General features: G+C 43.5%; 1 protein-coding gene across 1 annotated transcript in view; it reads right to left on the minus strand.

Moving 5' to 3' along the window:
• Positions 1-25,593, minus strand: part of CCDC141 (coiled-coil domain containing 141) — a 147,275-nt gene that overhangs the window by 85,468 nt on the left and 36,214 nt on the right. The window contains exons 3-5 of the mRNA XM_054971148.1: positions 24,395-24,586; positions 18,517-18,625; positions 775-1,028 (exon numbers count right to left, since the gene is read on the minus strand). Coding sequence (XP_054827123.1) covers positions 775-1,028; positions 18,517-18,625; positions 24,395-24,586 — 555 coding nt within the window. The remainder of the gene's footprint in view (positions 1-774; positions 1,029-18,516; positions 18,626-24,394; positions 24,587-25,593) is intronic.

Consider the following 25,593-nt stretch of genomic DNA (forward strand, 5'->3'; position numbering starts at 1 on the left):
AAACAGATTCAAGACCCTAAGGGCCCTGGGTTTACACTCAGGAGGATCCAGGTGCTTAGTAAAGCTGGGCCGTTTCCACACTACTCACCTTCTTCTGGAACGCTGCGGAACGTGGCAAAAAAAACCACGGAAGATAGCGTCTTCTCGCACGAGTTTTGTGTGACATCACGCAAAACTCACGCAAGAAGACGTTATCTTCTGCGTTTTTTTTCGCCACGTTCCGCAGCGTTCTGGAAGAAGGTGAGTAGCGTGGAAATGGCCCAGATGGAGTAAAGACTCCTTCCCCAACTTCTCCTGCTGCCCACTGAGCCCCTCCCCCATTCTGCTCATGGGGATCAGGTGACCCTCAGGAACAGGGTGGGAGACAAAGTGGGAAACTGCAGTGGGAGGGCAAATGGGCTGCAGTTGCTTCTCCCTCTCTGTCCAACCTTGGATCCAATGCAACGTGTGCTCTCTGATTGGTATGGATTGCTTGATAGGGTGATGCAAGGGGTCTGTGGTGTGGACAAGAGCCAGTGTAGTATAGCAGCTAGAGGGTGGATTAGAAGGTCATTTATTTATTAACTTCATTAATACCCTAACATTTCCCCCAAAGTGGCTCACCTCATTCTCCTCTCCTCCATTTTACCTTCATATCAACCCGGTGAAGCAGATTAGGCTGTTAAGTGTGTGACTGGCCCTAAGTCACCCCGAGAGCTTCTGTGGCGGAGTGGAGATTTGATCCTGGGCCTGACACTCTAACCGCTACACCATCCTGCCTCTCAAAGACTGTACCTGGTTTTCCCGGTGATGCCACTGACAGATTTGTAACACTTGCTCCAGTCCTTGGCGCTGCAGCTTCAAGAATTTATCCAGTTGCCTTCTTCTGTCTTGTAGAACTTCAAGGAGATTCTCAATTTTCAGGCAGCTACTGCGAGCTCCCTGAATAAATTCTGGGTTTACGTTTGGCCCATCGGACTTGAATTCCTCTATGAATTCAGTAAGGTCATGGCTCTTGTTTAAGAGGAGCAGTGATTTCTCTAAGAGCTCTGTAAAAACAAAAATGGAAAAAAAATGTTTTAAAATTGGTAGCAGATATAGTAATGAATCATAGACAAAGCAATCTCATTGGCTTGAATATATGCAAATGATCTCTTAAGGTAAACCTGCTGTGACTTTCTTTTTACTATACATGCTTAAGATTGCATCTTTGTAAATAATCTTTAATATTGCAAGCCTTGAATGCATATATTTAAGGGGGATATGATAATGTGGTAACTGGCAGAGTGAGAAAAAATAGCAGAGGCATCCCAGAAATAAACAAGAATCTTGTGGTGTCTTTAAGCGTATGCTTTCATGGACCTGAGTCCATCCGATCTAAGTAACAGGTCCTCATTGTGCAAACATTTATATATGAGGTTATGAACAAAAAAAATAAACCTGAGGGGGCAAGGTTCCATGAAGCGCAGAACGTTCTGGGAGAAATGTATTCACATGAAATTCAGATCTAATCTGTGGAAATACAGAGACCACTCACAACAGCAAAATAGTAAAGAGTCCAGTAGCACCTTTAAGACTAAAAAACAGCAAATTCCCCACCCAACCAACACAGTATACCGCAAGAAAAATCAAACAGTAAACCGTTTACTAAAGTCAATAACAAAAGTCAGCCCCATCAAAAGCAGTAAACACAACCACATATCAATCATATATCAGTTTAGATCAGTCAGTCTTGCACATAATAGTGCTAAATGCCAGAAACCGGAATGGGTGGAGCCTCCAAGAGGCTCAAAGAGTCAGCTCAATTAACGTGAAGGTGAAAAAAACTCCGTAGTAGGAAAGTCCAAATAGAAGCTGTAAATGATGACCAGCTGGAGAATCCACCAGGAACAAGGAAGATTCCAGACAGCGGTCTGGAAAACCCAAGAACTCCTGGGAGTGGCTGGTAAATTACTCTGCCCGACACTCAGCTAGCAAAGAAATGTTTCGCCACGAAGGCTTTCTCAGGGGCAACCCAATAACATATCAATATTGTATATACACAACCGAGAATCTGGTCTGGTCTGACTCCTTCAATAGTTCTATCAGTAATCATGGGCAAATTTCTTTCCCCTGGGTGCCTTTTGTTGTTTTGTGCACCTTTAAGACTAACCAATGTTAAGCTTTCGAGAGCCACAGCTCTCTTCGTCAGATGCATGCAAAATTTTGCAGAGTGTTTCTGTGTTTTTCCTAAAGCAGCTGACAGGAAAAGAAAATCTCTATACAAGGGAGAAAAGATTTCCACCTGGTTGTATGTTTCAGCTGCTTGCTTAAATGAATACCACATTTTCCTAATCGCTTTTCCAGCATTTGAGTCCTGAGACGTATTTCATTTCTTTAGCTGAACAACAGATACATGTCATACTTCATTGTCCTGCATTCATGAGCTATCCAGTAACAATGCTATATACCTGGGCTTCATCACAAAAGCTGCATTGCTGGAATGTTAATAATACTATAAACAATGTACTTCATGAGTTGGCTTTGTGGGGGGGGAGGGGGGAGAGCACACCAAGTACCAGAATTCAAAGAAGCTTGATTATTCTTTCCAGCAGGGGGCAGTGGCGGCATTTAGAACAAATAAGTCATTTAATAAAGGACGACATGCTACACAAGCAGCGATTCAAAGCTCTTCATATTGTTGGGCAGGGTTGACACAGCTCCTGAAGTCCAAACTATAGAGCATGTAATTTGCATATTATGTCAATGGTATTTACATACATTTGCACATCATCTCTGTTCAAACTGCCTTTCGTTTTTAAAAATCACTGTATGATGATGGTTGGTGTCATGATGTGATAATAGGCAGTCTAACACCACTGCACAGACGCCGGGCTTCTTAAAACAGATGAAAAAGGTAGAGTTCAAAAATGTACCAAATTTTGCCTCTTAAGTTTGCTGCCAAAGCACAATTTGCTCAAGTAGTTCAGCATTACATCCATTGACAGGGAATTGACAAACACTGATTATTGGGGCAGATGAAACGTCGCCATCCGGCAGATATGATGTAATTTCCATATGACCAAACTATTTCAAAATTATGGGAAAAGAAACCTGAGGTATGTGAGTGCATCGGCAAAACCATTTCTTGCCTAAGTCTGAAAGACTCAAAAGACACCTGTGCCCTCTCAGGAAGAACATTCATGTTTAAAGAGATGTGATAACTTAATGACAAAATGAGAATTATACCTCTTTGAAGTGTTACTCCTCAAAATGCACCTTTCAAAAATTATAAATGAGAAGCAGCACTGACACTATAGATTGAGGACCAAACTACAAGCTTGGCGGAATGTTGGACAAGTGACAGTTGAAAAGTCCATTGGACAGCAATCGGAGAGCCAAGCTGCAAGACCAGGATGCCTACATTTCCCATCAAAACTTGAGGGAAGCTGACAAGTGTCCAACTTGTGTCATTCATCACTTGTAGCCTGGCCCTGAGTCTCTAACCAGTGGTTCAGCCAACATTCTATAATATACGTGACATCATTGGACACTGTGTTATTGGTGCATTACAATAGAGATCTCCTCCTTTGTGGGCAAGCCAATCCTTTGTGCGCAAGACAGTGACTGCTACAGTACAATCTCCAGTGATGTGTGGATGCAGCCAAGCCAGGCTCTAGCTGGGGAATTGAGCAGGGATTGTAAAATCAAGGCAGGGATGTAAACTTTGGCAAGATCGGGTTTAGAGTGGAATTGTTTTCAAACAGGAGGAAAAACATAATTACACCCACAGTAAGTGTAAAGAGGGATCAGGTGAGGGAATAGCAGGAATTCAGAGCAGGTCCAGGTAGGTATGGTTTACCAAGTTATTTTACGGTGTAACCCTATGCAGAGTTGCTCTATTCTAAGGGCCAAGGTACAAGTAACAAATGACACAGGTTGGACACTTGTCAGCTTCCCTCAAGTTTTGATGGGAAATGTAGGCATCCTAGTCTTGCAGCTTGGCTCTCCGACTGCTGTCCAATGGACTTTTCAACTGTCACTTGTCCAACATTCTGCCAAGCTGCCTACATTTCCCATCAAAACTTGAGGGAAGCTGACAAGTGTCCAACCTGTGTCATTCGTCACTTGTAGTTTGGCCCTAAGCCCACTGAGATCAATTAATTTAGAATGGAGTAACTATGCAGGGGATTGCATTGTTTAAGGACGGGCCTAGCCTACTTATTATCATCTTGGGGACGGGGTCCTATATAACCCTTTTACTAGTAGTTAAAAAGAGCTAGAGCCCTGTAGCACCTATAAGACTAACACAATTAGTAACAGGGTATGAGCTTTCGTGAGCCACAGCTCATTCTTTCAGATACCATTATACCCCACCACTAATTTCATTAGTGTTATAGGTGCTACTGGACTTTTGCTCTTTTCCACTGCTACAGACAGACTAACTTGGCTACCCATCTTGACCTTTTACTAGTGTTAGGTTAACACTATATATAGAACACTATATATAGAAAACCAAATCTCTGGGGTTTAAGTTTTTAATCAAAAGATTGTACACTTATACACAGAGACACTTAAATAGATTAAAGAGTTATTGGCATTACTTACATTTCTAGTTCTTCTTTTGGCACACTGTATCAGTCTGGATTATGTAGATTGATTATGGTGGCCTCATATAACCTGTGGGGGCCTACCTTCTTCCTAAATTACAATTCCCCCTCTAGGGGAAACCATGGTAGATAGAAAGGAAAACCAACAATACTAGGATTGATACTTACGCTTTCTGTAACTGAATCCCTTTCCGTCCTATTCTGCTTTCTTTGATCGTTTTAAAACTTGTTTCATTTTGTTTGTAAGCTGTGTTGCCAATACCAGGTTGGGAAATTCCTGGTGATTTAGGGTGGGGAGGGCAGAGTTTGGAGAGGACCTCAGCAGGGTATAATGCCACAGAGAGTAATTCCGCACACGTTGGATAATGCACTTCCAATCCTCTTTATAGATCATTTGGAATGGATTTTTTTGTGCGCAGAACACAAAATCCACCTCAAATGATTGATAAAGTGCATTGAAAGTGCATTATGCAATGTGTTCGGAATCAGCCAGAGTCTACCCTCTAAAGCAGCCATTTTCTCCAGAGGAGCTGAACTTTCTAGTCTGGAAATCAGTTACAATTCCTGGAGATGTCCATGTACCACCTGGAGGCTAGCAACTCTAGTGTATTAATTCGGTCTTTTTTGAAAAGCACTTTGCTCTCTCTCTTCATACAGAAACTTGTCCCCCCAGCCATTAAAAGAAAAAGAGACTAGTTACAGAAATTCAACATACAGGGGAAGACTCAAGGAGGAGAAAAAGGATCTCACTCAGGAATGGCCATGCAAAAGAACAGAGCAGCAAATGTGTCTGTCAAGTTTTTCTGGGGAAAAAAATCTATTAGCCAGCTTTATCCAGCTTCCTTTATCCAGGTGGTAGGGAGGCTGGGGCCAATAAGGTAAAGAAAACCAAATTAGGTAAAGAAAACCAAATTAGGGCTGGATTCAACACTGAAAGATGCTATTAGGTGTTTTGGAAAAAGAAGCAGAAGTCACCTCAAGATTGTGGAAGTGCCCATATATGGGTATTCCCCTCCCCCATCAACTGACAAAATTTGATTTGACTGCCACCCAGTGAACAATACAAAATAGAATCTTAATTACATACATGACTACCCATTTCTGATTTCTTATCTCTGAAAAGACACAAAACAAAGAAGAAATGTATTAGAGATCAACTCCTGGCCCTTTGGGAAACAGCCATATTCTTCAAGACGATTTTCCCTGTGACAAACAATTTCATTTGATTGTTTTCAGTGATGGGCCTCTTTTTAGCAACGGCAATCAATCACTTTCAGGAGTTCCAAGGCCAAATTGGTGTGTGATGAGTGCTTCAGACCAATGAAGATTGAATTGAGACCACCAAACTCATATTAAAGTGGCCAGGCTCCAATTCACTATCCTGGCTTTTGAACAGAATTACATACGATTCAAACCATTGGCTTCTAAGCTGGATAGCCTTTTTATTTAGCATTAAAATATGGGCATTGTAACTTTTGCGTTAAATAATTAACATTAGTCATATTTATGTAAAATGTAATATTTGATTAAAATTACATGATTAATCCTAGGAGATTTGAGCCTAGGACTAAACCCATGGGAGATTTAAAAAAGCTTTAAAAATGGTATTCAGTTGTCCTTGTTTTCAACAAGATAGTGATTTTTTATAATGCAACATCCTAGTGCCCGATTTTGGGGGGGGGGGGGAGATTCTCAGTTTACATGACAGAAATTATTGATTGGGAATACTGTATTTATAATAATTAATGATCAAGCGTGTTAATTTTTAAAGGCCTGATCAAACATCTTTCCCGTGGAAAACTCAGGACCATTTTGTAACAAATTTCTTTCATGGAAGTAACTATGATTTAAAACAATACAAGTGTATTGTTTTGTGTGAAAAGTGTTGCGTCTTCCACAGCACAAATATATCAACCAGGCAGTTACTGTACATAGCTTATATGAAGAACACTTACACTGCACTTCGCACATTACAGTAATCTCATACTTTGCTTTCCTGGTCTTTTGTATGCACGAGAGTAAGTCACATGTCCATATAAGATCGCTTACTGCTTAAATATATCATGGTATAATATCTTAGGCTAATACTTCAGTGATATGTGTGAGCACACACATCATAGCCCCTCCCAGATGAAGTTTCTTGGATGTCTCAAAACATATGTAAAACTAACTTAATTTGAGGTACCGTATATTCTCAATAATAATGACAACGATAGTGATTAAGTGCGTCGAACCAGTAATGTTGGACTCAGTGTCACTGACTCCAAATTCTTCAGAATTTTTAGAAGCTGGTCCCTAGTCAGTCTGTTTTTTATATTGTTACAGGCTGCCCGTTCCCTTGAGCTGCAAAAAGAAACAGGGCAGCAATGGAAATTTATGGTGCGTTGCAACATTTGCTTTCTTTTCAAAGATATAGGCAAAGAAAGACTCCTGCAAGACACTACGTCAGACTCCCCAGAGGCAGAGAGAGACAAGCTGCACCTCTGGTTCTTTTCCACAAGTGGTGGGAACTGTAACGCTCAGGAAGATTAGAATTCAGTTGTAAATCAGACTTCTTCCATTGAAAACTCCACTTGAAACATTTTTAGAATTGCTTTTTGTTTTTCCTCACATGTACGTATGTGGGAGAGGCACTGAAAAACACTGGAAGTTACATGAATAGCTTCAGCCTCTGTCTATTCCAAACTCCATTATCTTTACACACACACACACACACCCATTCCCCTCTGCTGGCGAGTGTGTCACTTTCTGATGGGTGAATCATTCTGGCACAGAGATTTCCCACCTATCAGAAAACAATCTCCAAAGCATTATCTCTCATTGTTAAAACCATTCTGGGCCATTAGCTTAATAAAGGAATAGTCAGCCAACAGTCATAACAATATGACTTGGTATAACACACTTCTGTTTGCTGTAAGTATAGCTGTTCCCAGCTCCGTCAGTTTCATTGTCAGGTGTCTTGGTTCAATTGAGGGCAGGTTATTGCTAAACACACACAGCTTACATATATTGATGAGAAGCCAATGATAGTGAAAAGTACAAAATGATCTTTGATATGAGAATAGGGGTATTACAAGCATGTCTCTTTTCACCTGTGAAAAGTCCAAAAAGTCCCATTCAGGGCTCATTTCAAGGGGGGAAGTGCAGGAACGCAGTTCCGGCAGTTCCCCAAAGAGGTCACATGTCAGGTGGCCCCACCTACCTGACTCTCGGCCACTTTGGGCCCGTTTCAGCCTGGATTGGGGACAAAACAACCCGGATCAGTCCTCTGACGGGTGGTGGATCACTCTCCTACTCAGCAGCGGCCCGATCCTGACCATTTTGGGCCCCTTTTCAGCCATTTTCAACCCCTTTTTGCCATTTTGGGCCCAATTCCGGCCCTGAATGGCCAAGATTGAGTCCAAAACTGCCAGGATAGGTGATGTCAGGGGTATGGCATATGCAAATCATTTATGCTAATGACACACTTCTGGTGATGTCAAGGGGCATGACATGTGCTAATGAGTTATGCTAATGAGTACCTCCAGCTCTTTTTCTACAAAATGACCCCTGTTCCCATCTCATCAGATCTTGGAAGCTAAGTATGGTCAACCCTGTTCAGTATTTCGATGGGATGTTACCAGAACTGCTTTTTATAATGGGGAAATTAGCTTAGCAGTCTGGAACTAAAAATAGCGCGGATCTAACCAACGTTTACAGAGGTCCCGATTCCAGACACTCTAGTGACAAAGAGGCAGACTACAAATAGGTTCAATCACGTGTATTTACTAATAGTGTGGCGTAAGCCTGAATTTGCACAAACATACAAGAAAGCACACAAGAACTAGGAAATACAGAGTAAGAAATATAGGGACTGTCGCATTAGCAGGTTCCCAACGATGATAAGGGAAATACTCACAATCCTGAAGCGAAGCAGAGACACAACAGTGAGGTGGTCCAATGCCAGCAGTGGAGCCACAGAGGGACAGCAAGGGAGTCTGGATAGGGGTGGCACGCGCACCATGCGGTCTGAGAGACCGGCTTAAATACCCCAAAACGTATCCTGGGGCTGGTGCTGTACTTGGTGGTTCTCACAGATTAAAACAAAGGTTCTAATGGGTTACTGAATGGCTTGGATGGGCCACTTTGGTAATCTGATTGTGATAAGTGACACCTCAAGAAGAGGGGACAAAAGAGGGAGGGGGACATCCGAGTGGGCTGAATGGATGTTCCAGCGGACAGGGCTTGTCCTGATGTCATCAGCTTCTGGAATGCGGAGGTTTCTTTGAGATGCATTCTCTAAGTGCTTGGGATGGTCGGCACTTAGTTCCTTCTCCGGGGCGGCTCCTAAGATATGCAGAGCGGGGTGAGGTGCTCTTGCTGCAGACGTGGTGTGCCCGCTTCGCCGAAATGGCTTCTCAAAGCAGTCTTTTCCTCTTAGTCTTCTGGCTGCCTAGGAACATGGTCGCCGGCTGGGCATGGCAGGGGCTGGTTAGCAGGTTGCCCAGTAGCGAGGGCAAGTTCGGGGACCGGCCCGTGGGAGGCTCCAGGCGGGAACTGACCAGGGAGCGCCTAGCCAGGCTCACTGGAGGTTTCCCTGGCAGGCGCCTGGCTGCTAGCAGTGGCTTGGGCCCATATGAGGCAGGCTTCCATGGAGGCAGGGGGAACAGCACGTAAAACACAGTCCAAAGCAGGGAACAGGCACGGTCCATGGCAGATGGCAATGCAGGCACGGGGCATACTTGTAACAAAGTCCAAACACACACTGGGAAGTCCAGATACAGGTCTAGGCAGGGCTGCCCAGGAAGAGGGTCCTTTTGTGCAGTTATCCAAACACGGAGTCAGGGAACTAACAGAGTCTATTGCAGCAGCAAGGCAATTAACAAGCAGGCAGGAAACTGACACGTGTATCAGAGCACACACGTGCAGGGCAATCTTGGTGTAGCAGTAAAACAGCAATGCAGGAAACTTTAACACAGTCCATGGCAGGCTTTAAAGCAGGAGAGGGGGCCTACTTGGCAACAGGGAGACCACCAGGAAAGGCCAGGGTTGCTACACAAAGGCAAGCAATGGCAAACCACTTCTGAATGTCTCTTGTCTCGAAAACCCTATAGGGTTGCCATAAGTTATCTGCGACTTGACGGCACACCTGAACATACAAGATCTAATATGGTGATCTTCAACTGATCCAGAGTCAGGACCCACTCTGCATAGGACCCTTTGAGCTACAAGCATGTAACAAGAAGCCATGTGACATCACAGTCACCAAAGCCATGTGACCAAAATAATTATGACATCTCTTGGATCAAGGCCAGGACTTGATACTAAAATATGAAGAACATGCTGTCAGTCCCTGGCAGGTAGATCCCTCAAGCCCATCTGTAGTAAACATACGTTGGTTCCATAAGAAGTAGCTTTATTAGAATCCATACAGTTCAGGTCTGCACTCCATCACGGAGTTTGACAGAAGTGGTAATTCAAATCAGGCAATCTCTGTTATGCTTCATTTTCCCGCGCTTCAAACAACAGTTAGAGTTCGGGCGCGCATCTTACACAGATTCTGTGAGAATCAGGGCCAAGCTAGAAGTGACGAATGACACAGGTTGTACACTTGTCAGCATCCCTCAAGTTTTGATGGGAAATGTAGGCAGCTTGGCGGAATGTTGGACAAGTGACAGTTGAAAAGTCCATTGGACAGCAGTCGGAGAGCCAAACTGCAAGACCAGGATGCCTACATTTCCCATCAAAACTTGAGGGAAGCTGACAAGTGTCCAACCTGTGTCATTTGTTACTTGTAGCTTGGCCGGGTGTTATATGACTATGAATCAGATAGACAACAACTTATTCCCAGCATTTGGGGTTAGTAGCTGAGGTTGGCATTTAGACATTTCAAGGTTACTTCTAGCCGAGACTCGCATATTTCTCTAAGATAAGGGAGAGGCCCATGTTTGGGTGTTTAGCAACATCTGCACTACAGTTATGCAGGAAGGCACAGGGGGGGGGGGAGAGCGCATATTAATTAATACACATTAATACAGTAACATGACTACACAATCATGGCATGTATGTAGACAGACATGACACACGATTAAATCGTAAATATTGCCACTGATGTAAAAATGTTTCTTGTGCTGTCTCCAAACCTTTTGCTTTACTGACTCTTTTTTTCAACCCACCCCTTAAAATAGCCAGTGACTTCTCTGTGAAGTTTTTAATAGCCTTGAAATACTATTTTGCAAACTTTACAAACAGGCACACTAAGTGAGTGGGCAAGAGTATATAAAACAGCTATTGCATAGGGTGGAGCGAGCATAAATGTGATGCTAGAACATAAACGAATGCGCTAGCTGCATATTTCTCTCCAATCTGCCCACGGATGGCCTGCAGCTCCTTTTTAGTTTTATCATCCAACTTCCCAGCACAGATGGACAATGGTACTCAGCAGACAAACTACAGATCACATAAAATGCGCACTGCCAAAAACGAATTCTGCTTTTCAACATCATAATGGCATTACCTGGATGAACAACAAAATGAAGTTATACATCAGGTAAAAATATTATTCTTCAGTGCTGGGATAGAATTTGATCCCACAGTTCCATTGGTGGTGGTCACTAGACATGGGCACAAACCAAAAAAATTTAATGAACCAGAGGTTCGTGGTTCGGTGCCTACGATGATCCTGAGGTCGCGAACCACAATGAACATTTTCTGTTACAGAACTGGTTTGCGGTTCGTGGGGCGCAGAACAGCCCCCGTGGCACTTAGAGAGCCCATATTCCTGGGGAGTGTTTTTCAAGCTCTCCTACAGCCATCACCCAAGTTTGGACAAGATTACAAAAGGGATCTTGGAGTTATACCCTCTCCAATCCAAGCCCCCCAGGAAACTCCCACAAAAATCCAAGCTCAATTATACTCTCAGTCTCTCTCCCCAAAGGCTAGCAAGTGGCAAGCAAGAGCTCTGTCCTATTCCACTGCTCGCTGAAAGTGAAACCCAGCCTGGGAGCCCACGGCTATTTATAAGCACAGGTCCCATTGAGCAATGCAGGAGGTCTGTGTTTGGCCATCAGAGCTGCCTATCAGGGTTTGCAGGGATGAGATTGGAGTGCCCATGGCTACAGAACACCCCATTCCCCCTCCCTCCCCTGGGTGTCTTCTCCCAACTTGTAACCGCTTTGCAGCTCCATAGTTGGAAGGAAGACCTGCCGATCAAGGTAAGCTGAGCTTCCATTCGGGTTTCCAGGGTGACAGAAGGAGCACAGACAGAGTTCAGGCATTCCCCCGGCTCCGTTGCCAGGGGAATTGATTGCTGGCGCCTGACTGTCTGCCTTCCCGAACCACGGCCGAGTGCACTGAACCAGGCCTCTCCCGACCGCTGGTCGTTGGCTGTGGACAATCACGAACCACCTGATCGCGATCGCCAATTTCGTGGGTTATTGAAGTTCGTAATGCGGTTCGTGCCCATCTCTAATGGTCACACAGCCAATGCAGGAGGCCTAGGAAGTAAAAGAACCTTCCCACCTTTCTATGTTCTATCAGTTATTTTACAAATCATGAGAGCTGCTGTAGCATAATGGTTAAGTGGTTGGGCTGCAAATCAGCACTCCGCTGGTTTGACTCCCCCTACTGCTATGAGCTCTGCAGGTGGTCTTGCGTAAGCCACTCCTCTCAGCCCCAGCTCCCTAGCTGTATTGTAGGGATTATAATAATAACACTAATTTTGTTCACTCCTCTGAGTGGGCACTAAACTGTCCAGAAGAGTGGTATGCTCACACGTTGTTGTTGTTGTTGTTGTTGTTGTTGTTAGCAGCAGTGGCAGCCATCCGCATCTCTTTTATTGAATAATCCTATATAAACACTGGGACCTGAAAACCAGAGTCTTTGCTATTCTTTGAATAACCTATTGTCATCAAGTCAATTTACAATTGATGTATTAAAATATTTATATCCTTTCTTTCCTTGTGTCTCAAGATGGCTTCCAAGTCATAGTAAAAGCATGACAATTTAATACCAATAGAATAAAGCCCCAGCTATCCATCCACCTCCAAAAGATGAATGCAGGTACCCCATTAAAAGCCCTGGCAAATACAATGGCCTTGTGACCGCCTCCTTGAGATTTCTAACTTCTAACAACAGCATCATCCTCACATTCTCAGGGAGCCCATTCATAAAACAAAAACTGCAATGAGAAAGTCGTTGTGGTTGACACCAGGGAGACCACCCTAAGTGGAGGAGCAGTCAACAGGCAGCAGCCTGAAAACCATAGTCAGACATAACTAGTGCCTTAAATTGGACTTGAAAACAAATTGGCAGACTATGCAGCTGTTTTAAGATGGGCAAGATACGTTCCCATCAAGTAGCCCCTAACAGTACTTGGGCTGCTGCTTTCTTAACCAATTACAATTGCTGAGTGTTGGAATATATGTTGCAAGGTATGACATTCAGTCATTGTGGGGTTAATGTGTTTGCACACTGTGCTATTGTTTATATTGACCTGGAAGAGAATCTGGCACAGAGCCAATAGCCTGGAAGCCCAGGAAACTAAGATGGGTTTGTAAACTGTTATTGGTCAATAGGTCAGGTGATTTTCTTCCAGGGTCAAGAAGACAGAGGAAGAATCCCCATTGCTATTATCTCTTTGTTTCGTGGTCAGTAAAGCTTCTAGGTTTTATTGTTTTGTAGCAATCCTGTGTAGCTTTTCCTTTAGAAGTAAATGTTTTTAAAAACAGACATTTTGACTCTATTGATTCAAGATCCATTGCACCTCTGATTTTAAGCTATTTTGCAACCCTTTTTCCCCCAACAAAAAAACTGAGGTGGCTTAAAGGGCAGCCCAATGAAGAACACCTTATAGTCACCTGATTGCAAGGGACCAGCATGGCCAGATCAGCTGCGTCTGAGAAAGGAGACAGCTGGCAAACCAGACAGAATTGCCAACTCCAGTTTGGGAAATTCCTGGAAATTTGGGGGTGGTGTCTAGGATGACAGAGTGGAGGGAGCTCAGCAGGGATATTTATAACAACAACAACATTCGATTTATATACCACCCTTCAGGACAACTTAATGCCCACTCAGAGCGATTTACAAAGTATGTCATTATTATCCCCACATCAAAACACCCTGTGAGGTGGGTGGGGCTGAGAGAGCTCCAGAGAGCCATGACTAGCCCAAGGTCACCCAGATGGCTTCAAGCGGAGGAGTGGGGAATCAAACCTGGCTCTCCAGCTTAGAGTCCCGTGCTCTTAACCACTACACCAAACTGGCTCTTTGCCTTCCTCCAAAGAGCAGAAGAAAACATATATGGTTCTCCATTCCACTTTTTTATCCTCGCCACAACCCTGTGAGATAGATTAGGCTGAAAGAGAGTGATGGGGCCAAGGGCATTCAATGAACCTTGACTGACTACGGATTTGATTTTAGGTCTCCCTAGTTCTAATCTGCCACTGTTATCACTATTTTTCAATTTGTTTATTTATTTTCATAGTCCGCCTTTCTCACTAGGACTTAAGGCAGATTACAAGTACAAGAGAACTATTCGGTCAATGTCAAGTGTAGTGCTGATCTTCTCGGCCAGCTCACCGCAACATTATCTTGGAAGATTTGCTGGAGACTGATCATGTCACAGCTCATTTCTAGGGAGTGGAGGCAGCCAAGGCCTGACTATGTAAAGTTGTAAATTCTTTCCTGCTGGTATTTTTTGTCCGTTCTCAGTCCTTTGTGTGTGTGTGTGTAGATGATTTTATACAAAATAGATACGTATTTATAAAGAAATTTCAAAACTCAAAAAAAAAAAAGAACTATTCAGTCAATCAGTAGGCCAATTACAAACTACAATTAACATTTGAATGATAACAATATTTGAATCTATCAGCAAAGATTTTGAGTAGAACAAAGCTATCAGGCAATAAGGAAGTGGATTTCAAAAAATAACGTGAGTCTAATGGCAAAGATTCTGAGTATACCACACTTGATGTCACGCTCCAAATAATGTGGTACCTTTCCATAAGGGAATGATTTTGAAGCAGCAGGCACACTATGAAAGGTACCACATTAATGAGGCTTCAGAAACATAAAATCAAAACCAGGAAAAACTCTGTGTAAGCATACACAATAGGATAAAGACATTGAAATGCACACTGAAGCTATTTTTGAAGAAAGGAACACTAGAACTGAATTCATGCAAATAGAATAATTCTTGCAAATATATAAAGAAATAAGCACAGAATAGGACTGCAAAGAAGTTTAGACCCTATGAACTAATGTAGGCCATAAATTACATATTTATATTTTACTTCAAGATGGATAGCCATGTCTGTAGCAGTAGAAAAGTGCAAGAATCTAGTCGCATCTATAAGCTCTGAAGAAGTGAGCTGGGATTAATAAAAGCTCATACTCTACTACAAATTTTGTTAGTCTTATAGGTGCTACTGGACTCTTGCTCTATATTTTACTTCTTTAGCCTTCCTTGTGTGTGAAGGGTTCACTAAAATACTAAACATAAACGAGACTGCTAAATATTACAACCAAAATACATCCTTCTAAGACAATTACAGAAGAATGGGATCAATTAGTTTAATAAGAGAGATGTTTTGTGGTACCAGGTTTCAATAAGCCACACAACTGCAACAATTAGTACTAACAGTTGCTAGAACAAACAGAAGAACTAGGTCCAGCAGAATCTGTTAGCAGAGTGTATAGTAAGCAGAGAAACGTGGGGTGTAGGAGCTTGAGTTGTGAGCGTGCATGAGAGAGAGAAACACACAGAGCTGTGATTAAGCTTTAGAAAAGAAATAAGAGCTCTTTACTGCTGGAACTCCATACGTGATAGGAAAGATGGACGATAGATCTCTGTCTAGCTATCTAGTCTAAGGATGCCAGGATAGGACATCCTGCATCCATGCTGCAAGACAGAGAGGAAAGATGGAGAGTGTGATGAAGACAGGAGGTTGAGGTGTCACAAACAGGAAGTCCTTGAGAATGACATTCTGCACATCGAGGGAGAGTGCCAGGGCAGTAAAAAGCAAAGTGTAAACAGAATCCCGATCTTTCTATGTTTCTTTGGTTTGTTCCTCTCTGAATAAGGGACAGCATTAGCCCTCTTGTTCTGACAGAATCAGTAAGCTTAAAGGAGGTAGAGCACCTATGGATCTGCATGCACAAGGTCCTGGATTCAGTCTCCAGCATCTCCAGTTGAAAGGATCAGATGGAAGGTGATTTGAAAGACCTCTGCCTGAGACCCTGGAAAAAGAGCTGTTGCCAATCAAAGTAGATAATATTGGCCGTGACAAACCAAGGGTCAGACAGTATCAGGCAGCATCATGTGTTCAAACAGACAAAGCACCCAGTGACAGTTGGTACCATATCCTGGGGTTTAATATTACAATGGCAAATTAGCCATGAGGGATTCTGTTGAACAGACAAAGCCTTACTCAAATCCAGGTAAGAGCGCTTTTAGCTTTGGAAGAACAAAATGAGGACTGTGTAGCAGAAAAACATACACAATGAAGAGAGGGAATGAAGTATAGATAAGAGGGGAGTTGGGTGTGATTTACAGGTTTCAAAACTTCTGTGCGGACACTGTACTGTAATTCCTATTTTTAAAAAATGGCACCTGAAAGGCTAATGGATATATTTAAGCATAACCAGTAGTGGGCTTGAGCCCAACATGCATTTAACAAAGTGCACTCTATCCCATGAAAGCTTATGGCTGAATCCACACTTACCGGCACAGCGCTAAACAGGCGGAGTGATAGCGTCTTTCTGGTGCATTTTATGATGCCATCGTGCCATGATGCCACTCTCATGGCGTGATGACATCATACAACGCACCAGAAAGACGCTCTCACTCCACCTGTTTATCGCTGTGCTGGTAAGTGTGGATTTGCCCAGTGTTTCAATTCATTTAGAGCAGACATGGGCATGAATCAAAATATGAATCAAATTTCGTGACGAATTCATGTTTCGTGAAACTAACTTAGCTGAGAAAAACTAGAGAGCTGGCCAATTATTGCTATTCTAAATGGTCTCTGTGCTTTCCATTGATTATATTTGAATTGTACAGAATTACCTTTTACACACTGAACTTCCTGCATTTCATGGCTCTTTGACCTGGATGTTTACAATATTTTTTCCTAGTGCTAATGAGATTTCCTTGGATAGGTGGCAAGCCAAATTAAGGACTATAGCGAGGCACTTGAAAAATTAGCAAATAAGATTAGAGTAACTGGAGGGGTGACCTAGATAGCCCAGATGAACCTGATCTTGTCAGATCTCAGAAGCTGAGATGCATGCATTTAACAAAGTGCACTCTATCCCATGAAAGCTTATGGCTGAATCCACACTTACCGGCACAGCGCTAAACAGGCGGAGTGATAGCGTCTTTCTGGTGCATTTTATGATGCCATCGTGCCATGATGCCACTCTCATGGTGTGATGACATCATACAACGCACCAGAAAGACGCTCTCACTCCACTTGTTTATCACTGTGCTGGTAAGTGTGGATTTGCCCAGTGTTTCAATTCATTTAGAGCAGACATGGGCATGAATCAAAATATGAATCAAATTTCGTGACGAATTCATGTTTCGTGAAGCGTTTCGTAGGGCTGCAGTTTTCACAAAATTCATGACTTTTGGGGCCAATTCGTTCCATTTGTGAATGAGTCGTGATGCCAGACAGGCTGGCGCCGATCCATTGATTCCCTAGGCAACATAGGCCTGGAATGTCTGCAGACCTTTTGTTGCCATTGGAAAACCCCAATCTTAGCCCACATAACCTTGATAGGCAGCTCCCCCTGCCAACTAGAGAGCTTCCATTCTGCCCTGTACAGCAAAGAGTAGGGGAGTTAATCCCCTAGGCAACTGAGAAGATGGGAACACCAATCTCATCCCTCCAAACCCTTTTAGGCAGGTCTGTCTGCCAACCAGAGACCTCCTGTTCTGCTCTATGTGAGCATTTCTTATATAAGGCAGAGCTCTCTGCCTCGTGCTTTTCAGTTCCAGTAGACAGAGGGAAAGGGAGGACCTGTTGCTGGGATTTGGAGTGAGAGAGTGGAATTGGGAGCTTTTGGCTGGATTTGCTGTTGCTTTAAGAGACTGAAAAGCCTCTTTCTTATTTTCAGCTCTTGGCCTTGCTGGGAAGGACATTGGGTGAGGGTGCCTTCTTTCCTCCACCCCACTCAACCCCAGTCTCAGGGCATTGCCTGGCTCTGGGGCCTAGCTTGACTGAGGCCTACCTTTTTTTCTTTATCTTTGCTTATATTCTTATTTAGAGCATTAGTTCTTGCTGGCTTGTTGGGTGAGGGTGGGTGGAGGAGAGCCTGCTGAAATTTCCCTGTGGGTTTGGCATCTCTGAGTATGAAGGGGGCCATTGAATTGTCCTGGATTCTGACGAATCACGAAACTAATGAATCGTTTCATGAAACAGGACAATTTCGTGAAAGTTCGTGATTCGTGGAATGCGATGAAACATGAAACACTCGTTTTGTTTTTCCCCATTTCATGCCCATCTCTATTTTAGAGTGCAATTCTAGAAAGATACTCCAGGCTCAGTCCATTGATTTCATAGGATTACACTGCTTGTTAGCAAGCTTATAATAGCAGCCTGAATAGCCCAGACTAGCTGGAGCTTGGGAACTAAGCAGGGTTGGCCAGGGTGCGTATATGGATTGGAGACTGCCAAGAAAGAACAAGGCTGCTATGAAGAGGAAGGTAGTGGCTGATCATTTCTTGATTTGAGAACCCTGTAAGGGCTTGAAATAAGTCAGGTGCAACCTGACAGTACATTCTATTCTATTCTATTCTATTCTATTCTATTCTATTCTATTCTATTCTATTCTATTCTTAATATTAGAACAGTGGTCCCAGAATTTATTCTTCATTTATCCTCCTTCAATTAAAAATAAGCCACATTGATTAATAAATTCTACATTCTAAAAGTGTCATAGTAAAAGAAGAAATCCCAGTTTCTACCTTTGGTATGATGTTCATGCTGGGTCAGGAGTGCTGTCAATGATTCAGGATTCTCAAACTCTTGGGAGTTCTGCAAGAAATCTTCAACTTGGTCGATTTTCATAGCAAACTGTTGAAGAGCGAAGAGCAAGATGAAAAACACATTTCAGAGACGTCTGACAAGCTGCCATTTCAAGGCTCCTCAACGGGCTTGAACCTCTTATAAAGATGTCAATCATTTCCAGTTTTGAGTGAGCGTATCTTTCTGGTACAAATATCTTGAGGGTTATTATACTTGCTCTGTTCTTCTGAGGTACAAATTATTACACCATGTTTCTTGTTTGAGGAGGAGAAGGAAAGGTTGGGGAAGAGGACATACATTTTCATTACTATGGATTGCTGAGATGTTTTTGGAAACTGTAAACAATGCTACAAACTTCTAGCCTTGGCCCAGAGATTCTGCACAACAGAAGGCTATATAAAGATCTCTTTGCAGATCTTGGGTTCTATCACTCAAAATATAAAGAAGAGGAAACATGACTGGAACTAAGAGCTTCACAGGTAATCAGTGCTGACAGCCTCAACCAGGGCTTTTTTTCAGCTGGAACACGGTGGAACAGAGTTCCAGAACCTCTTGAAAATGGTCACATGGCCAGTGGCCCCACCCCCTGATCTCTAGACAGAGGGGAGTATAGATGGCCCTCCATGCCAATCTAAACTCCTCTCTGTCTGGGGGCGGGGCCACCGGCCATGTAACCATTTTCTCCAAGGGCAACCCACTGAGTTCCACCACCTCTTTTCCCAGAAAAAAAGCCCTGGCCTCAACCATCTGTATGGCCATTCTAATCTACTACTTGTATAGTAGATTTAAACATAACGATTTCCCATAATCAACACCAGGGACAGGTTAGATATTAAGACTGCTGGGAAAATTCCTAGTGGGAAGATGGCCTGGAGCACTGCTATCCCACTGCTGCCGTGAGGCAAGTGGGGGCCCGTGTTGTGACCCAGTGACTCTTGTCCTGTACAAGGTGAGAGCAAGCTGCTGTCACAAATTGTTGGACATGAGCTGGCAGCCCTAGCCCTGTGCAGGGCAGATGTGGCCTGCTATTGTGAGCCAGGGCTCTGCTGCTGTGAGCTGGTAGTCCCAGCTTTGTCTGAGGCAGGTGGAAGCCAGGAGCAGGCAACATTCACCTTGCCAAGGTGGGCGGCCTGCTCTTCCTCATTCCCTCTTCTTCCCTCAGGAGGCTGGGCCCTGTTTCAGGACTGTTTTCCCTTCCTAGGCTGCACCTGCTCAGCATCCTTTTGCATGCAGACTGCCTGAGCTGGAAGGTGATCTGTGCCTGGATCTTCCCACACTTCCATAAAGTTCACTGGATGGCCTTGGGCTTGTCTCTCTCTCTCTAAGCTAGTTCTTTGTCACAGACTCTTTCCACACGTCCTTAAAGGGATGGCCCACTCACTGAACACTGGCAGCTTTTCTCCTTCACTCCACATCTCCGATTTCAAAGCAGCAGCAGGCTGTTTGGCTTCCATTTTTTTGGTGCCTTTTCTGAGAATGCAATTTCCTGCACTTTGCTGCATCGCCCGAAAAGGCGCCAAGAAAACAGAAGTCAAACAGCCTGTTACTGCTTTGAAATCAGAGACGTGTGAAGAAGAAAAGCCATCAGTGGTTGATGAGTGGGCTGTCCCTTTAAGGACATGCTGAGATTCCTCCACAGCCCACAGTCCAACACAGTAGCCTGATGGGAAGGCCAGGAGGGAATTGGTTGATATTTAAATGGCTTAATACCAATTTTTTTTTGCTCATTTCTATTCTTCCTCTGCCTTTTAAATACAGCTAATATCTAATAAGGTTGTCCTTTGTCTACTAAGTAAAATTGCTGAAATAAATAAAACAAGCCAGTGAAGTTCAAGATGTTGCAACTTCAGAAGAAATTAAGAAAGATCATGAAAAATAAGCCTTCTGCTCTGCCTGCCTCTCCTCAATGTTCCACCCTGTTTTTATGATCTTTATGATATAAAGCAAATCCATTATCCTTCAACATTTGGGATTTGACTTCTGATTTTCATTAAAGAATATCCTTGAGATGAGGCTTGCACTTTATCATAATAAAACAAAGATTATACATAATCACATTCTGTCATTTAAAGCAAAACATTTCGGAGAGAATTTTCTAGTATTTCCATTTTAAGTCAATATGACATTTCCCATTCGTCCCTTGCTGAGATTCTTCAGGATGTAATTAGGCCTGATCCTCGGTCCCACTCCTGATACCTCACAGCTCTCTGGCAGCAAAAGCAACATGAATTTTTTGTCATTTTTTTTAAGATCTCTTCCTCAGAAGAACACCCCATAGCGGCTGTGACAGGTTGTATAAACACATCCTGGTCCCTTGTAGATTGCCATTCTCGTATAGGTTGGTGGTGAAGAGTGCCCTCAAGTCATAGCTGACTTATGGCGACCCCTGGAGGAGTTTTCATGGCAAGAGACTAACAAAGGTGGTCTGCCATTGCCTGCCTCTGCGACCCTGGTCTTCACTGGAGGTCTCCCATCCAATTACTAACCCAGGCTAACTCTGCTTAGCTTCTGAGATCTGACAAGATCAGGCTCACCTGGGCTATCCAGGTCAGGGCTCCATATAGGTTAATGTTCTCAAATACGAGTTGGATCCTGTGTACTGGAAACTGAAGCAGTTCAGGGAATGGAACTGTCTCTCTTCTCCTTTCCTTGCTTTTTATGCCAGGTGAAAAGCTGCTTCGAAAGGTCAGGGGGCTCTGGGGAACAGCATATGATACAGAGTGGATTGCTGCAGCTCAAGGGGAAACTGACCTCCATCCTTTTTGAGTGAGCTGTTCTGTAAACCGAACAAGCAAGGAATCTATACATGGGTCAGTGTAGGTGCGTGATTTCTGTTGAATACTGCCTTTTCGCTGCAGTCGTTAGATTTACCCCATAATATATTTCTCCTAATATACCGGAATAGCTGTTCGGAAAGCATTAGAAGATGTCAGGAGAAGGGGGATAAATCCATTCTGTGAACTCCTTCGCTTTATACCTCATAGGAATCAAGCTGGTGAAAGGGAAATGGGAACAAGTTCCTACTGCTCAGATTGGCGCTACCAGCAGGCTTTTGTCTCACCAAAGAGGAAAAAAGGGTGTTGTCTTCGGAAATGTTTTTTTTAAATTGTTTTGAAATGAACTATGCGATCAAGCTTAGTTCTGAATATAAGAACTAGTGGGCTAGTTTAACCTCCATGAGCTATTTGGTTTGCGGAGTCGGTATCTGGAGCTAGACAGCTGAGAAAGAGGCTGGGAAGCTGGATAAAATTGTATGTGCTCTTATTACTTTGAATAAGGGCTGTAATTTCTAAGCTGAAGCCTTGGCTGCAGTATGTTTCCATAATCCAGAGGACTGTAGCAAGGGACTCTGGCACTTGGTGGACCCAAAAAGTTGGACTTTGCTCATCCTGAAGTGGTTCCAAAAGACAGCGAATTACTTGGCTTTACTCAAAGACATTATTGGCTGCAAGTTTCTGTTCTCTGTGCTGGACGTACACATTTGGTTATAAAAAGCTAGCCATATTGTTCTGACTATGGAAAGGTTTTGATTTAAAGAAATTTCTTAATTTACATTAGACTCACAAGTTTAGATCCTCATTTAGCCTCATAGAGCCCATACAAAAAGAAATTGTACTCCCATTTAAACAAAGAAAAACTCAGCATGATGCAGAAGTTAAAGTGTTAGACTAGGATTAGGGCGATCTTGGTTCAAATTCCCAATGAAGTTCATCAGGTGGCCGTGAAACATCCCCTGTCTTTTAGGCCCTAACTACATATTAAGTCAGGGATGTCAAGCACTTGTTTTATGGGTCTGCCCTTGGTTCTATCCAGGGGTCATTTCATAGAAAAAGAGCTGGAGGAACTCATTAGCATAGCTCATTAGCATAGCTCACTAGCATATGCCACACCTCTTGCCATCACCAGAAGTGTGTCATTAGTATAACTGATTTGCATATGCCACACACCCCTGACATCACCTATTCTGGTTGTTTTGGACCCAATCCTGGCCATTCAGGGCTGAAATTGGGCCCAAAATGGCAAAAAGGGGCTGAAGATGGCTGAAAAGGGGCCCAAAATGGTCAGGATCAGGCCACTGATGGCGGGGAGAGTGATCCACCACCTGTCAGAGGCCCGATCCAGGCCGTTTTGGCCCCAAACCAGGCCAAAACAGGCCCAAAATGGCCATCAGGTGGGCAGGGCCACCTGACATGTGACCTCTTTGGGGAACTGTTGGAACTGCGTTACTGTGCGTTCCCCCTCGAAATGAGCCCTGGTTCTATCTGCTGTCAGTTAACAGAGAATTAAGTCTGGATTCAACTCATTGTTTATTATCTGGTGTTTTAAAGTACTCGTAAAGTTCTACCTACATGAGGAAGCTATAAAGGCAGATCTACAAGTTAACAATACATTTGAGTTGAAAGTGTGTGTCAAGTTCAGAGGTGGTTTGCCATTTTTGCCTGCCTTGGCATAGCAACCTTCCTTATGGTCTCCCATCCAAGTACTAACCAAGGCTGACCCTACTTAGCTTCTCAGCTTTGATGACCTTGGGCTTCCCCAGGCCATCCTGGTCAGGAATACAGGTTGAATAGAAGAGTGATAAGGCTGATGCAACTTCTCAAGAGAAAAGGCAATCAATTTCACAGAAAGTGAAGCAAATTGGGGAGGGGGACAGGTTGCTCAGGCAAAATAGCCAACTCACTGTGAAGGAAGTAAAGAAAGTTCTGCTAAAAGTAACAAAAATGCTTCATATCCTTATGAGGTACTTATTTTTATTATTTGAGCCTAAAAATCACTAATCCAGAGGAGTTAGCCGTGTTAGTCTGTAGTAGCGAAATCAAAAAGAGTCCAGTAGCACCTTTAAGACTAACCAATTTTATTGTAGCATAAGCTTTCGAGAATCACAGTTCTCTTCGTCAGATGCATGGAGGGCCAACAGAAACTGGTCAAATATAGAGGAGGAGAGGGGAGGAGGAGAGGGGAGGGGGGAGGAAAGGGGAGATGCAAACAACTCCTTTGATATGGAGATGCAAACAGCTCCTTTTGATGTGGGGATCAGTTTGCTTCTGTAAAGGTTCAAAGGAGTTTGCCGTGTTAGTCTGTAGTAGCAAAATCAAAAAGAGTCCAGCAGCACCTCCAAGACCAAACAATTCCACTGCAGCACAAGCCCTCAAGAACCACAGCCCTCCCCGCCAGATGCAATCACTAATTAACTACTCTAATAAGTTGTCTTAAATATTACTAGGTGAGTTGCTAGGATTGCCAGGTCCCTTGATTCCCCCAGCGGGAGATTGGGATCCTGGCACCTATCTTGCTGGGCCCTGGGTCTGGATTTTGTGCATGTGCACAGCACACGTGCACTCCTGGTTTGCGCGATGATGTCACTTTTGGAAAGTGATGTCATCACGTGGGGTCAAAGGGCAGCTGGGAGCCCTCTCGCAGACTGAATTGGCCTGCTGAGGGCCGATTCAGCTTGAAATGGGCCCACTAGGGGCACAAATTGGCTTGAAATGGGCCAGCTGAGGGGCGCGTTTCAACCCAGATCAGGCCGCTGTGGGTGCAGGAGTGCACCATGCAGGGGGCGTGTCCTGGGGAGTGTGTCCCCCCACCAGCCAAGTAAGTGGGTGCAAGGGAGGGAAGGGTGGGAGCAAGGCATCTCCTGCCCTGGGTGGGGGAATGGTACCCTTATGAGATACCTTGATTCCAGGGATAGTAGCCGCAAATACTTTCACTCTAAATTTTGCTCTAATCATTTCCCTTCTAGGAAAAGCAGAAACAGAATAGACAGGGACTACTTTACCTTTCCTTGAGAATTAGGTAACACTTTTGTATACAAACCTCGAGAGCTTTTTCAAAAAAATCTGCAGTAAGTTTCAACAGTTTCCTGCGCTTCTCTAGAACAAGGACAAGGGAGTCCCAAGCATCTCCCAGTGTCTCTGCCATGGCCTCATACACCTCTTCTTGATCTTTGTTTTCTTCCGCGGTTTTGTCTGCCTCACGTAACAGGGCCCATACTTGGTCTTCCAGAGGCTAAAAAGGAAAAAAACAAAAGTAATGTGAAACCAGACAAATTTTGATTTCCATGATCATTAATACCCTATCAACGGCTACTAGTTCAGTTTACATTCTTATTATCTTATTTAAATGTTTTTAATGTTTTTAATTATGTGGCTTTTGATTGTGTATTTTTTTATGTATGTCTGGTCTAAGGACCGTAACAATTAAAATGAAATGGCTACTAATCATGATGAATATCTACTTCCTGTATCAGGGAAAGTATACCTCTTTATATCAGTTGCTGGGGGCTATTGCAGTCATCCTGCTCATTGGCTTCCCAAAGGCTAGTTGGCTTCCCAAAGGTTATCCACTGTGTGAACAGAATACTGGACTCGACGGGCATTTGGTCTGATCCAACATCAGACCAACATTTTGCTCTGCTCCTTGCTGTGTTCAGCCCCGCTTTATGTTGCAGCCCTCATGTGCCTTCCCCCTGTCCTTCATTTCTGGATTTATATTTTGGCTTTGCTTTCCTCCGACAGGCTCCCCTCTGAAACTGTTGCCAGCTCTAGTTGGGAAATTCCTGGACATTTGAACCAGATTGGAAGGAAGCCTCATTAACACAGATACCAGTACTCTCAATGTGAATGCTGCTGGGTTTTATTAGCTGGAATTGTTTTTATTTATTATGCTACCTTGTTTTTATACTTTGATGTGATCCATTCTGAGCCTGCTCTTCAGGGAGAGTGGCATATAAATATAATCAATCAATTAATCAATCAATACATGTCTCCCCAATAACACAATAATAACAGATTCAGCAGATTCTGAAGCAGCAGTCCTAAGAAAGACTTTGGAGGCCTGCTACAAGTCAGAGTAAACACTGAACTGGAGCGATGATCTATCAGTACAAGGCAAATTCATATGCACACAGCTACCACAAGTAAAGAGCTCTGTCTTTCTTTTTCTTTGCATCCAGTTGCCTTAGATCTTGCAGCAAAGCAATTGGATCCAGAGAACATGGAATGGTGTTATGGAAC

This window comes from Eublepharis macularius, chromosome 2 (genome assembly GCF_028583425.1).
Source record: "Eublepharis macularius isolate TG4126 chromosome 2, MPM_Emac_v1.0, whole genome shotgun sequence".
Taxonomy (NCBI): Eukaryota; Metazoa; Chordata; class Lepidosauria; order Squamata; family Eublepharidae; genus Eublepharis; species Eublepharis macularius.